Below are 13531 nucleotides of genomic sequence, written 5' to 3' on the forward strand. Positions count from 1 at the left end.
GGCAGCCCACCCTAGTAACAACCCTTTTCCTCTGGGCAGCTCAGGCAGGTAGAACTAGATTATGATGTGGATTATGCCCCAGCATGGATGGAATAAGAACTCCTGCATCCCCCTAAAAAAGCTACTTCGACTTTGGAGCCAGGGCCATAGGAATAAAGGGTATGTCTACACTACAAAGTTAGTTCGAACTAACTTTCATAGGCGCTACACTAGTGCTCCGTTAGTTCGAATTTAATTCGAACTAACGGAGCGCTTAGTTCGAACTAGGTAATCCTCATTCCACGAGGATTAAGCCTAGTTCGAACTTACTAGTTCGAATTAAGGGCTGTGTAGACCCTTAATTCGAACTAGTGGGAGGCTAGCCCTTCCCACGTTCCCCCTGGTGGCCTCTCTGGGCACAACCAGGAAAACTCTTCTCCTCTCTCTCAGCCCCGGGCTCTTAAAGGGGTAGACTCTGGCCAGACGGCACTGGAGACAGACAGCCCTGCCAGCAGTGTCTACCCCTGACCGAGTGGCCCCACCATGATCCAGGCAGCCAGTGGCAGCGAGCTGTCCCCTGCCCAGTCCCCGAGCACCCAGGGGCCAGCCAGGGGCCGTAGACGGCGCGCGGCCCCCTGGACTAGTGCAGAGGTCATGGACCTCATTGAGATTTGGGGGCAGGCCCCCAATCTCCAAGATCTCTGCACTAGGAGGAGGAACGCGGCCATCTACGGCCGCATAGCGACTGCCATGGCCTGCAAGGGACACAGGTGCACCCAAGAGCAGGTGCGAATTAAATTGAAGCAGCTGCGGCAGGGGTACGCTAGGGCCACCAGGGGCAGTGCCGCTGCAGGGGATGACACCTGCCCCTACTTCGCTGCCCTCCACCAACTCTTGGGGGGAGGGGCGGTCCGTGCCAGCCCGGGGGACAGCGAGCCGGGACCGGAGGTCCCTGACCTGGGCGCACCGGAGGGGCCACCGCCAGCTGTTCCAGCAGGGTCGTCCAGGGAGACCGTACCGGGTAAGTAGTTTGAATTAAGTAGTTCGGGGGGGGGAGGTGGGAGGGAGACCAGAGACCACGCGCGTGGGCCATGCCTTCCACGGATCATGCAGACACCTGTGCACGTGCGAGCACATGCCATGCCACCCTTGGGCAGGTGGCTCCAGCTGTGTGACACCCAGGGGCCATTGCCCAATAGGCACATGCTTGTGCGAAGAGACGTGACATGCTCCCGACCCCGGGGCAGGACCCAGCAGGATGCTTTCCCTTCACATGTCCCCTCTACATGGAAGCAGAGGACTTTTCCCCCTCCCCCCCACTGCCCCGGCCACACTATACATGGCACAGGGACATGGGTGCGGTCTTGGGGCAGCTCCCAGTCCCGGGGAGAGCCAGACATCCTGACCATGGCCTCTGTACAAGCACAGCGGCTCTGACGGTGCAGGACATGGTCACCCTCATGTTGCGGGGTGGGGGAGGGGGCTGGGCATCATCTTCTGCGTCCCCAGGGAGAACTGACCACTTCTCTTCTTTCTCTACAGCTGCACCAGCTGCTCGTGCAGGGCGCACCACCCCGCCCGGGACATGCTTCTGTACCCGCGGCCTGCTCCGGACTGCCAGCATGGAGCAGGAGTACCGGGACCAGCACCTGGGAGTCCTGCGAGCCGTGCACTGCACACTGCAGGCCTGGATGCGGGAAGACCTGCAGTTCCGCCACGAGCTGCTGGCTGAGCTCCGAGGGCTGAGCACAAACCTGCGGCTCCTGCTGCAGAGCATGGTGCCCCGTGCTGGTCCTGCGCCTGCTGCCCCCCCAACTGCTGTCCCTCCTCCCACTCCTGCCCCCTCCCACTTCTTCCTCCTCAACCCCCACAACCTCTTCCTCAATGTCCACACCCCCCACCTCAACCTCCGCACCCTCCACCCCATCCCCCCGGGGACGCCGAGGCCCCCTCCCTCGCCGTGCTGGGAGGCGGTTGGCCCGGCGAGACCCCAACCCCTGATCCTTGAGTTTCCCCACCCCCTCCTTTCCCTTGCTTCCCCCTTTCAGCTCCCTCCTCCAAGTTTTCTCCCTCCCCTCTCGCACCCTCTCTCTTCCCCTCTCCCACCTCCTTTTCCCAGTTTCCCCAAGTTTTGTTAAATAAAGAGAGTTTCTAGTTTTGACCACACATTATCTTTATTTTGTACATCAAGAAGAGTGGCTAGGGAAGGGTAAATGGAAGGAGGTAAGGGAGGAATGGGGCACAAGCCCCCGATGGGGAGGACTGGGCTGGCTCTGCGGGCTTCTGGGGGTGGAAGCTCTCCTGCAGCCCCCCAATTGCCCCCTCTCCCCAGATGGCAGCCTGCGGCAAGTGCAGCCGGGCTGATGGCTGAGTGCTGTGATGTGCTCTGTGTGGGTAGTCCAGGCACTCCAAGCCAGGACTGCTTTGCAAGCGGGGCACCCCTGAGAACTGTCTGTCCGGGGTGGGGGTCGGGTCCCTTTAAGCACAGCCCTGGGCTAGCCTGAGACAGCAGCTCCACGCTCTAAGTCCTCCTCTGATGCCCTGCCGGCACTGCTTCCGGCCATCCTTAACCCCGGTTCAGGGTCCACTTAATGTGGACATGCTAGTTCGAATTAGCGTTTTGCTAATTCGAACTAGTTTTTTAGTGTGGATCCATTAGTTCGAATTAGCTTAGTTCGAATTAACTAATTCGAACTAAGTTAGTTCGAATTAACGTTGTAGTGTAGACGTACCCAAAGCTATTCGCCTGCTTGCTTCCATCCGGGAATCGGTGGGAGGTTTCCAGGCAGAACTTCGGCTTTAACCTTTATCATAGTGGGAGTCATGCGCTATGTCTACACTAGCGGCTTCTTGAGCAAGTAATATGCAAATGAGGCTAAGCGTGGACTATCACTGAGCCTCATTTGCATACCTAATGAGCCACCATTTTTTTCAGAAGAGGCTCTTGCGCAAGAAGGAGCGTCTGCACTGCTCCTTCTTGTGCAAGAAAAACTCTCTTGCGCAATGCCGTTCTGCCTGAAAAGTAATAGGTGTAACGGCATTGCGCAAGAGGGCTTATTCCTCGTGGGGAGAGGAATAACTCTTCCGGAAGAAGCCCTATTTTCTGACGCTGTACTGTAAATTTACTTGCGCAAGAACACGTGTGCAGTGTAGACACCCGGCAAGTTTTTGCACAAGAACAGCTGTTCTTACGCGAGAAGCTGCCAGTGTAGATGTAGCCTAGTCTTTTATTCCAAGCCAGGATAGACAGGCAAGAGATCACTGGTGGGCTATAGGGTTGCTACTTCCTCCCATACACTAATGGCATTGAGGAGTTGCTACTACTGCCCATGAATTCTAGTAGAAGCTATTATGTCTGTTTTCCCACCATTTAGCCTTGGACTACAAGTACAACATAGTCTGAAACCACTGGTTCATGCTACCACATTCAGATCCCCTGCAACTTTTGCTGTATTGTACACATGGAGTACGGAATCCCAGCAACAGCCTTTTCACAGCCTGCCCGCCAATGCCTCAACTCCGCTGCTTTCTAGGCTGCCTGCTCTGGCATGGAGTCTCACCACAGCAATGGCCCTGATTAAGGATTTTGCTCCAGTCAAACATCAGACTCTTAAGAATATTTTGCGGTCGCACGCTGCTTTTCACCAGCCAGGCGCCTCACAGATAGCATTTTTATAGTGTTCTTTTCTATGCCCTTCTTCATAAGTTAGCTTAAAATATACAAGACAAGCTGGGAAAAATGTTCAAAAGTGACTTGTGATTTTGAAGACCTGTTTTTGGGGGCTCAGCTTGAGTTCCTGTAGCAGGGTCTGGCTTCCAGCCCTTTTTGGGGGGGAAAATCCAGCTCTCCAAAGGCAGCTGAAGTTGGGCACCTGAAATTCAGGCCCACAAACTCACTAGTCACTTGTGAGTATCTTGGCCACTGTGATTAAAAAACAAACAAATAAACCCGGGAAAAAATCCCCTTTCCCCAGTGTCCCTGTGTAATTGCTTTCCACGGTCATCCAGAGAAGTCAAGCATTTGTAAAAAGAAGTGTCAGTTAATTCTGAATGTGGGAAATAAAGAAATGTGTTGTTTCTCTTATTACAGCTTCTAGGGTAATGTGGTCGAAAGTTAAATGAAGGTCGTACAAGATTAACATGCACAAAAGATGCATTTAATACTTATTTCTGATAGTGTCTACATACCATCATATTTTATCATTATGCCTGTTAACCATGTCCATATTTACTTATCACAGTGCCTACATTTTCTGTGTTGAATATAATGGCATTTTGATTCCAATAAAGCACAACTGACTTTTTTTTTCCTAATCACCAAACCTTCAGACTCAAATAGGGATTTGAAAATCCAGGTGTGTTCATTCTACTTCTTACATCAACACACCTAGAAAGATTTGGCAATTAAAGTTTAGTCACTGATGTTGTTGATGCTGTGTGTAAGCCAGAATAAACTCCCGCTCACGCTTCCACACTCGTTGTGTTGAGTGAAGAACAGTAATAATTTGCCTTTCTTAGCTAAGGATCAGATAGGACACGAAGATACACACAGGTAGGTGGAATAAGTAGGAACTCTTCTTTACTTAATAACTTTTCTTAGCATAACTATTTTGAGACCCATGGGAGTAGAGCTCCACATGATGTCAATTAGCATGTTTTCACTTAAGCTAATGTCAACTGGTGTTGTATCCTATTGAAAAATATGAAGATGTTTCATTTGTGTCCTCTGCTAGAATACCCTATGGATTTTTTAATTTTACTATGATCAGCCTTTGACATTTTCTAAATTTTTCCACGATTTAGAAAGAGACATTGCCATAATAAATCATACACTAGCAGAATTCAATGCAACCCCACCTGAGAAAATGTTCCAAAAGAAAGCACTTTCAAAAGGAAGGAAGTGAAGGTCAGGACATAAAACCAAAGTACCCATAAGAGGCATGAGAAACAACAGTAAAACAAGCTAGACGTCCTATTCAGCTGTTGATGTTGCATTGATAAGCATGGATGATTGAGCACTTCCACTGACAATATCTGTTTATATTGTTACTTGCAGTTGTTGATGTGAACAAGAAGGACGTAGTCTTCCTGGTAGATGGTACAACTGCACTGGGATCTACCCAGTTTAATCAGATCCGTGATTTCATTGCCAAAATCATCCAAAGGCTGGAAATTGGACCAGATCTTATCCAAATAGCTGTGGCACAATATGCAGATACGGTAAAGTCAGAGTTCAATTTCCGTGCCAGTCAAAATAAAAAAGATATCATCGCTGCTGTGAGGAAGATGAAGTTAATGGGGGGTACGGCCCTCAATACTGGCTCGGCGTTGGACTTTGTTAGGAGAAACTTCTTCACCAGTTCTGCTGGGTACAGGAGCGATGAAGGCGTTCTGCCCATGCTGGTGCTCATTACTGGTGGTAGGTCCACAGATGATGTTACCCAGGTAGCATCAGAGATGAAAAGGAATGGTATTGTGGCTCTCACCGTCGGGGCCAGGAATGCCGATCAGGGGGAACTACAAGCCATTGCCCATGAACCAAACTTCGCTTTCACTACAACTGAATTCCGAGCCCCGCTTCTGCAAGGCATTCTCCCTGAAGTGCTGACTCCTATCAAAACATTCTCTGGAGTAGTTATTCAAGAAATACCATCAGGTAACCATTCATGTTTATCTAAGGAGATGCACTGAAATAGTTCGCAGTTCTTATTGTGTACCCAGTAGAGATGAGTGAATCGTCCATAATGGTTATTTAGGTCAGTTAAATTTTGCCTCTTTTCCATTTGCAAAATGTTCATGAACTGATTGTTCAGTTCTTTAATGCATTTCGCTACTTGGTTTTTTTCATGAATGTCTTTGTAAACCCGGCCCACCCCCCCTCGCTGTATTTGTTGATGTAGAGTCTAAACTTCAAAATGTGTGCTATTTGTGTTAGTCACTGAAGTCACACAATATTGTTTCTGATCTCTGATTAGATGATTTGTGTAACTAACCACCACAAAGCAAATTTTGAATCACACAATCAAATATACAATTTGAAATTTGCAGCCAATAGGTGATAATAAAGCTTGACCGTGTATACGTTCAGAGAAAGTGAACTTGAAAAAGCTCAGGAGAACATTGCTGGCTTCTAATTCACTTTCAAAGTCACATTTGAAATTCAAATTTGCAGAAAATAATCTCATTATTCACCCATCTCTGAATCTAAGCAGAGCAAAAAGCTAGTATAGAATTGATTGTGTCCATTTAGAGTGTGATCCAAAGTCAATTGAAATCAGTTGTTTCTTTCCACTGACATCTGTAGGCTTTGAATTAGACTCTTGTCCAGTAACCTGAGAAATGTCATCTGAACCAATTCCCATGTATTTCAACATATGGTTTATCTGCCTAAAGATTTTGTATTACAGTTCTCCTCAGGATTTTTTGCCAGTGGAGAAGTTTGAGGTTTGATTCTTGTAATAAAATGCAAAGGGCCATGTTCTAAACCCACATTTCAGTCCCATGTCATGAAAACATTTGACAAGTAAGACCTCCTGCAGTTCCCATGAAAGTCACTAGAGAGATTTCCATTGACTTATGTGGCATTGGATCAGGACTGTTGCGCTATCTAGTTTCTCAGAGATACTAAGATGATAATGCAAGAGTTCAGAGAAATTGTATGGTTTTAGGAATCCGTTTAAAACACAATGACTGCTCCACACGGAGAGATGAAATTTTAAAAATCCAATTTGTTTGCATTGGTCCTTAATTAAGATGAATATCACGGGAAAAGAATCTATCATTTAACAAGCTTTTACAAAATGTGTTTCCTGCTAATACGGTTTCGCATGGCTACATGTCAAACCTGACATTTTTATTTCTGAATACTGAGTAAAAATGTCCTTAAACTTTTTGTTCTTTACAACTTCTAAATGTCGCTTCTATCTTGGTCACTCTGACTCTATCATACCCACAGCCATAAAGAAATTTTGTAGGCAAGTAAATGTTCCCTTCTCACAACCCATTACAGATATTATTGCTGTAAATGACACTCCAATAGATTATCTAAGGACGTTTGCTCACATAGAGGCCTTAAAAGGGCGACTACAGATTAGAACAGAAAAGAGCAACTCAATATAGATGGTTTGGCAGATATCATTTCATTCCAAAGGGACCAATTTTCCTCATTTGATTTTTAATTCCCCATTACTAGGGCCCTATAGAGAAATGGACAGATAGAGATAATGGATAGATCTCTCCAATGTTCAAGTTTAAAGATGTGAAACATCACCCTTGACTAAGGGACCTTCAGACTAGAGTAGCGTACATAAATATGTGCCTACATATGTATGTGGCGTTGGTGTCCATATGATCAAGTGGAGAGGCACGCCATACATTGTATAGGCAAGCGATACATGTGTTACGTACCTATGCCGACATAGGACCTGGCTCCAGCCATATTTCAGACATAGGCCCATGGCTCCAGCCCATCTAATCCATCTTCCAGAGACTTCTCCTAACATTTCAAACCCGGCAGCAGCTTCAAACACCAGACCGATTAGTTAAAATCAACCCAGAAGAGAAAAGTTGACTCCCTGACAGTGGAAACCCCCTGAACTGATCCCAGCTAGAAGCCCAGATTCAGTGTGAAAGCAAGAGCAGCTTTTCAGCACACAGGAACGTTCGGATTTTCAGGTCCGATAACACACAATCTTTAAGGAGTAGACGTGGGAACTGGAAAAGGGAGATTCCAAGGGTGAAATCCAGTCCTAGGGAAGTCTATGGGAGCTTTGCTATTGACTTCAATAGGACCAGTATTTTACTATTTTACCCTAAGCTTGCCAGTGAGACTTAGCCGTGTCTTCTAGGCCTTTGAAGCTGGGACAATTTGGCCCAGATCCTGTGCGTCACTGCTCACCTCCAGACCCAAAAGGCCCCAATTCTGGTGTAGGGAGAATCATCTAGTGGGACTCAGCTGGCTTTGTGGCTCTGAAGCCACCTTCCGCTGTGACGAAGGGGACCATGGCTAGGCCAGGTGCTGCACAACATCAATACGAGGGGCCAGAAAGCAAGACCTAAGCAAGGAGGGCAGGATCCAGCTCCGGGGCAGTCACTTGGATGGGGAGTGTGTCCAGTAAGGACTGTCTCTGGTGCTGGTTTCATTGTATTTGGCCCCGATTCGGATCACAGCACATTTTACCTGCCACCGAGCTAACATTTTCTGTCAGGTTTTATAGAAGGCTCAAAGTTTTAATGAAATACTCTCTCACTCCCAGCAAGGTGTAAATGGAGGCTAACTGCAGGGAGCCAGATTCTTAGCTGGTGGAAATGAGTGTTTTGCTGTTGAAGCCAATTAAATCGGTTTACACCAACTGAGGTAGTGACCCAGAGTAACTACAGAGTAGGCAACCATTTTGGTTGACATTAGTCATCATATGCATTTTCTTGTATATTTTTGACTGGGCTCTAAATTTCTAAATATTAGCCATTCAAATATTCTCTGCAGTCCAAGCCAAAACAGCCCATAGGTTCACTCAATGCTCTTGCTGTTACTCTCTTGGAAACTCTCTTTTCATTTCTTTTTCTCTCTCCTCCTCTTCCCTCTTGTCTCTAACAAGGTATACATGTGTGTGCGGTGCATACTGTATGCACACATGACAAATACTGGTGTGTTTTCTATGATGTCTCACGTTATTTTCTGTGCTCCACTGCAGTGCAAGGCAAAAGGGATATCATCTTTCTTTTGGATGGATCACTCAACGTTGGAAATACCAACTTCCCAATTGTGCGGGACTTTGTTATGAACCTAGTTAACGGCCTTGATGTTGGATATGACAATGTACGCGTTGGCCTAGTGCAGTTTAGTGACACTCCTACAACTGAATTCTCTTTGAATTCCTTCCCAAGCAAGGCTGAGATCATTGCTCGCTTGAGGCAGCTGTTCCTTAGAGGGGGGTCTGTTCTGAATACGGGCGCTGCACTAAACTTTGTCCTTACGAATCACTTCGTTGAAACTGGTGGGAGCAGAATAGATGAACAAGTTCCACAGATCTTGGTCCTGCTTCTAGCAGGACCATCTGCTGATGCATTCACACAGGCGTCCAATGAATTAGCTCGGGCCGGAGTGCTGACGTTTTGTGTTGGCGTTAGGAATGCTGATAAGGCAGAACTTCAGCAGATGGCATTTAGTCCAGCAATGGTTTATTTTGTGGATGATTTCAGTTCCCTGACAGCTTTACCACAGGAGTTAATTAAGCCTTTAACAACATATTCTAGTGGAGGTGTGGAGGAAGTTCCAATTCCCCCTTCAGGTAATATCTACCTTTCTTCATGTTGACTGTATTAAGTTGGTCTTGTTTCTTTTGATGGTTTCCTTTAAACGTTGCACAGTGTTGTACTTCTGCAAGGCCCAGACTGAGCAAAGCATTACGCTTGAGCTTAATTTTACTCGTTGACATGAGCAGTAACACTCTTGGGGTGCGTCTACACTGCACCGTAACTCGAAATAAGAGATGCAATTTGAGCTATGCAAATTGTGTATCTTATTTCGAAATAGCGTATTTTGTCATTTGGCAGTGTCTACACAGCACCAAATTTCAAATTAAAATTGAAATCCTCATAGAATGAGGTTTACAGAGATGTCAGCCCTGTATAGCGAGCCCAAAATAACGGGCTTGCTGTGAAGGTGTGGGATAGCTATTTCGGGATACTGTAGTATTCCAAAATAGCGTTGCAGTATAGACATAGCCTTATAGTTCTGCAACTGTTTAAGTGTCTTGCGGAATCAGCACTGAAATAGAGATCAGAATGGGTCTCCAACCACCAGACCAAATATCCTGCCTATCTCTCCCCATCCTGATTACTTGGGATACATTAATGACTGTGACAGATGTTTGCACGGACCTGCTCACATGCAGGGAGTGGTTACTGCTCTCCGCAAAAATATGAAATGGAGAGATTAATATTGTGCAGAGCAGCATAGATCAACCAAAGCAAAAGAAAAGCCCAAACATAAAGGGTAGATCCAGTCTTCCCAGGGAACCCCCCTGAAATCAGTGGGCTAGTACGGATGTGAAGGAGGGCAGAATTTATTCTTGATAGTTCAAAGTTAATGAAAGTCTCCAACATTCTCTTCCAAAAACCGTGTGTCAGGTTTAAAGTTAATCTGAAATAGATACATATTTTCCCACAGAATTTTCTTTTATTGTGGCTCCATACAGAAGGAGCTATTAAAAATTAAGATGATTGAGTTTGGAAAGGAGAAAATTAAGGAAAATTGGACAAATAGATAACTGGAGTTCCACTTTGTTTCGGGAAGTCAATGAAATTAAAAGGTCGGCAAAGTGAAATAGGTTCTGTCCCTTTTTATTTAGATACTTTTCATTAATGAAAATCATTCAATTGTTTTAAATATCATACTCCAGCTCTTTAAAATAAAAGTTTCCACGGTGAACCCGAAAAAGAAAAAGATTTTTAACGTCTCGTTTTCTTTTTCTCTGTTTATTCTAGAGCGCAAGCAAGATGTTTTATTCATGATTGATGGCTCAGCCAACCTATTGGGGCAGTTCCCTCTTGTCCGGGACTTCGTGCACAAAGTCATTGCTACTCTCAACGTGAAGCTGGATACCGTCCGAGTCTCTGTGGCTCAGTACAGTGACAATGTGCAAGTGGAATTCACCTTTAATGAATTCCCATCCAAGCAGGAAATGCTGCAGAAAGTGAAACGAATGAAGTTAAAAACTGGGAAACAACTGAATATTGGTGCTGCACTGGATTATGCCCTGAGGAATCTGTTTGTGCCGGGAGCTGGAAGTAGGATTGAAGAAGGCGTTCCTCAGTTCTTAATTCTGTTTTCTGCTGGGAGATCTTCTGATGATGTGGAGCAAGCAGCAGAAGCCCTTAAAAGACTTGGAGTTGTCACTTTCATTATTACAGCCAAGACTGCTGATCCCAGAGAACTCGAAACTATTGTTTATGGTCCACAGTTTATTCTAAATGTCGAGTCCATTCCTAAAATCGGAGACTTAGAACCAAACCTAGTGAACCTATTGACAACCATAGAAATTCAGACAGTAGGTATGGAAAGCCACTATTCCTTTTGTTTGTATAATCACAGAACACTAGAACTGGAAGGGACCTCGAGAGGTCATCGAGTCCAGTCCCCTGCCCTCATGGCAGGATCAAACACCATCTAGATCATCCCCAACAGATATTTACCTAACTTGTTCTTAAATATCTCCAACAATGGAGATTCCACAACGTCCCTAGTCAATTTATTTCTGTGTTTAACCAACCTGACAGGTAGGAATTTTTTTCCTAATGTCCAACCTAAACCTCCCTTGCTGCAATTTAAATCCATTACTTCTTGTTCTATCATCAGAGGCCAAGGAGAATAATTTTCTTTGTCCTCCCTGTACTTAGGTACCTGGAAGCTGAAAGCTGCTGTTATGTCCCCTCTCAGTCTTCTCTTTTCCAGACTAAAGAAACCCCCAATTTTTTTTATCTTCTCTCATAGGTCATGTTTTCAAGACCTTTAATCATTTTTGTTGCTCTTTCTGGATTTTTTCCAATTTCTCCACATCTTTCTTGAAATGTGGAACCCAGAACTGGACACAATATTCCAATTGAGGCCTAATCAGCGCAGAGTTGAGTGGAAGACTGACTTCTCGTGTCTGATTCATAACATCCCTGTTAATGCAGCCCAGGATCATGTTTGCTTTTTCTGCAACAGTGTCACACTGTTGAGTCATGTTTAACTTGTTGTCCACTATGACCCCCCAAATCCCCTTCAGTAGTTCTCCTTCCTAGACAATCACTTCCCATTCTGTATGTGTGAAACTGATTGTTCCTTCCTAAGTGGAGCACTTTGCTTTTGTCCTTATTAAACTTCATCCTGCTTACCTCAGACTATTTCTCCAGTTTGTCCAGATCATTTTGAATTTTGACCCTATCCCGTAAAGCAGTTGCAACCCCTCCCAGCTTTGTATCATCGGCAAATTTAAAAAGCATACTCTGTATGCTGATATCTTTTAAAATTAAATTAAAGGAGATTGCCTATCTCCTAGAACTGGAAGGGACCTTGAATGTCATTGAGCCCAATCCCCTGCCTACACAGCAGGACCAAGTACCACCCCTGATGAATTTTTGCCCCAAATTCCTTAATGTCCTCCACAAGGAGTGAACTCACAACCCCAGGTTTAGCAGGCCAATGCTCAAACCACTGAGCTATCCCTCCCCCCAAACTGACTGGTCTGTAGTTTCCTGGGTTGTTCTTATTTCCCCTTTTGTAGAAGAGCACTAGATTTGCCCTTTTCCAGTCTTCTGGAATCTCTCTTCCATGATTTTTTCAAAGATGATAGCTACAGGATGAGATACTTCCTCTATCAGCTCCTTGAGAATTCTAGGGTGCATTTCATCAGGCCCTGGTGACTTGCAGACATCCAACTTTTCTAAGTAATTTTTAACTTGTTCTTTTTTTATTTTAACTTCTAAACCTACCCCATTTCCACTAGCATTCACTATGTCAGGCATCCCATCATCACCCAGCTTGATGAAAACCAAACAAAGTAGTCATTAAGCACCTCTACTATATCTAAGTTTCCTGTTATTGTTTCTCCCTCCTCACTGATCAATGAACCTATTCTATCCTTGGTCTTTCTCTTGATCCCAATATACTTGTAGAACATCTTCTTGTTACCCTTTATGCCTGTAGCTCAGGGTTTCCCAACCTATGGGTCAGGACCCAAATATGGGTCGCCATTACATTTCAGAAGGGTCGCCAAGTGTCTCCCCAGGTGGCTCTGCCTCCTCCCACCCACCCTGTTTTTGAATTGACTTGGGTCACCAAGTCTTCCTGAATTGTCAAAATGGGTCCCCATCTGGAAAAGGTTGGGAACCGCTGCTCTAGCTAGATTTAGCTCTTTTTGTGCCTTTGCCTTTCTAATCTTGCCCCTGTATATCTGTGTTGTTTGCTTATATCCATCCTTTGTAATTTGACCTAGTTTCCACTTTTTATACAACTCCTTTATGATTTGTAGGTCATGTAAGATCTCCTGCTTGATCCAAGGTGGTCTCCTGCCAGACTTTTTTTTAATCTGTCCTAAGCAGTGGAATAGTTTGCTTTTGGGCCCTTAATAATGTCCCTTTAAAAAACTGCCAACTCTCTTCAGTTGTTTTTCCTTCCTAGTCTTGTGTCCCATGGGACCTTACCTACCAGCTCTCTGAAGTTAATAAAATCTGCCTGCCTGAAATCCATTGTCTCTATTTTGTTGGTTTCCCTTCTATCATTCCTCAGAATCATGAACTCTATGATTTCATGGTCACTTTCTCCCAAGCTGCCTTCTACTTTCAAATTCTCAACCAGTTCCTCCCTATTTGTTACAATCAAATCAAGAACAGTTTCCCCCAGTAGCTTCCTCAACCTTCTGAAATAAGCTTCCCCAATTATCACCTCTAATACCATTAGCTCACAGACATCTAACTCTCCCCACCTCTAATATCATTAACTCACAGACACTTACTTTCCTTCCTCCCGCCCCCCCTCCCCCCGCATCCCCCTTCTGTTCTGTAATGT

General features: G+C 45.3%; 1 protein-coding gene across 2 annotated transcripts in view; it reads left to right on the plus strand.

The window, feature by feature from the left end:
- Positions 1-13531, plus strand: part of COL6A3 (collagen type VI alpha 3 chain) — a 106077-nt gene that overhangs the window by 31032 nt on the left and 61514 nt on the right. For both annotated transcript variants that reach the window (XM_075934040.1, XM_075934041.1), the window contains 3 exons: positions 5036-5635; positions 8673-9269; positions 10468-11034. In XM_075934040.1, the coding sequence (XP_075790155.1) occupies positions 5036-5635; positions 8673-9269; positions 10468-11034 (1764 nt within the window). The remainder of the gene's footprint in view (positions 1-5035; positions 5636-8672; positions 9270-10467; positions 11035-13531) is intronic.

This window comes from Pelodiscus sinensis, chromosome 7, assembly GCF_049634645.1.
Source record: "Pelodiscus sinensis isolate JC-2024 chromosome 7, ASM4963464v1, whole genome shotgun sequence".
NCBI classification, from domain to species: Eukaryota; Metazoa; Chordata; order Testudines; family Trionychidae; genus Pelodiscus; species Pelodiscus sinensis.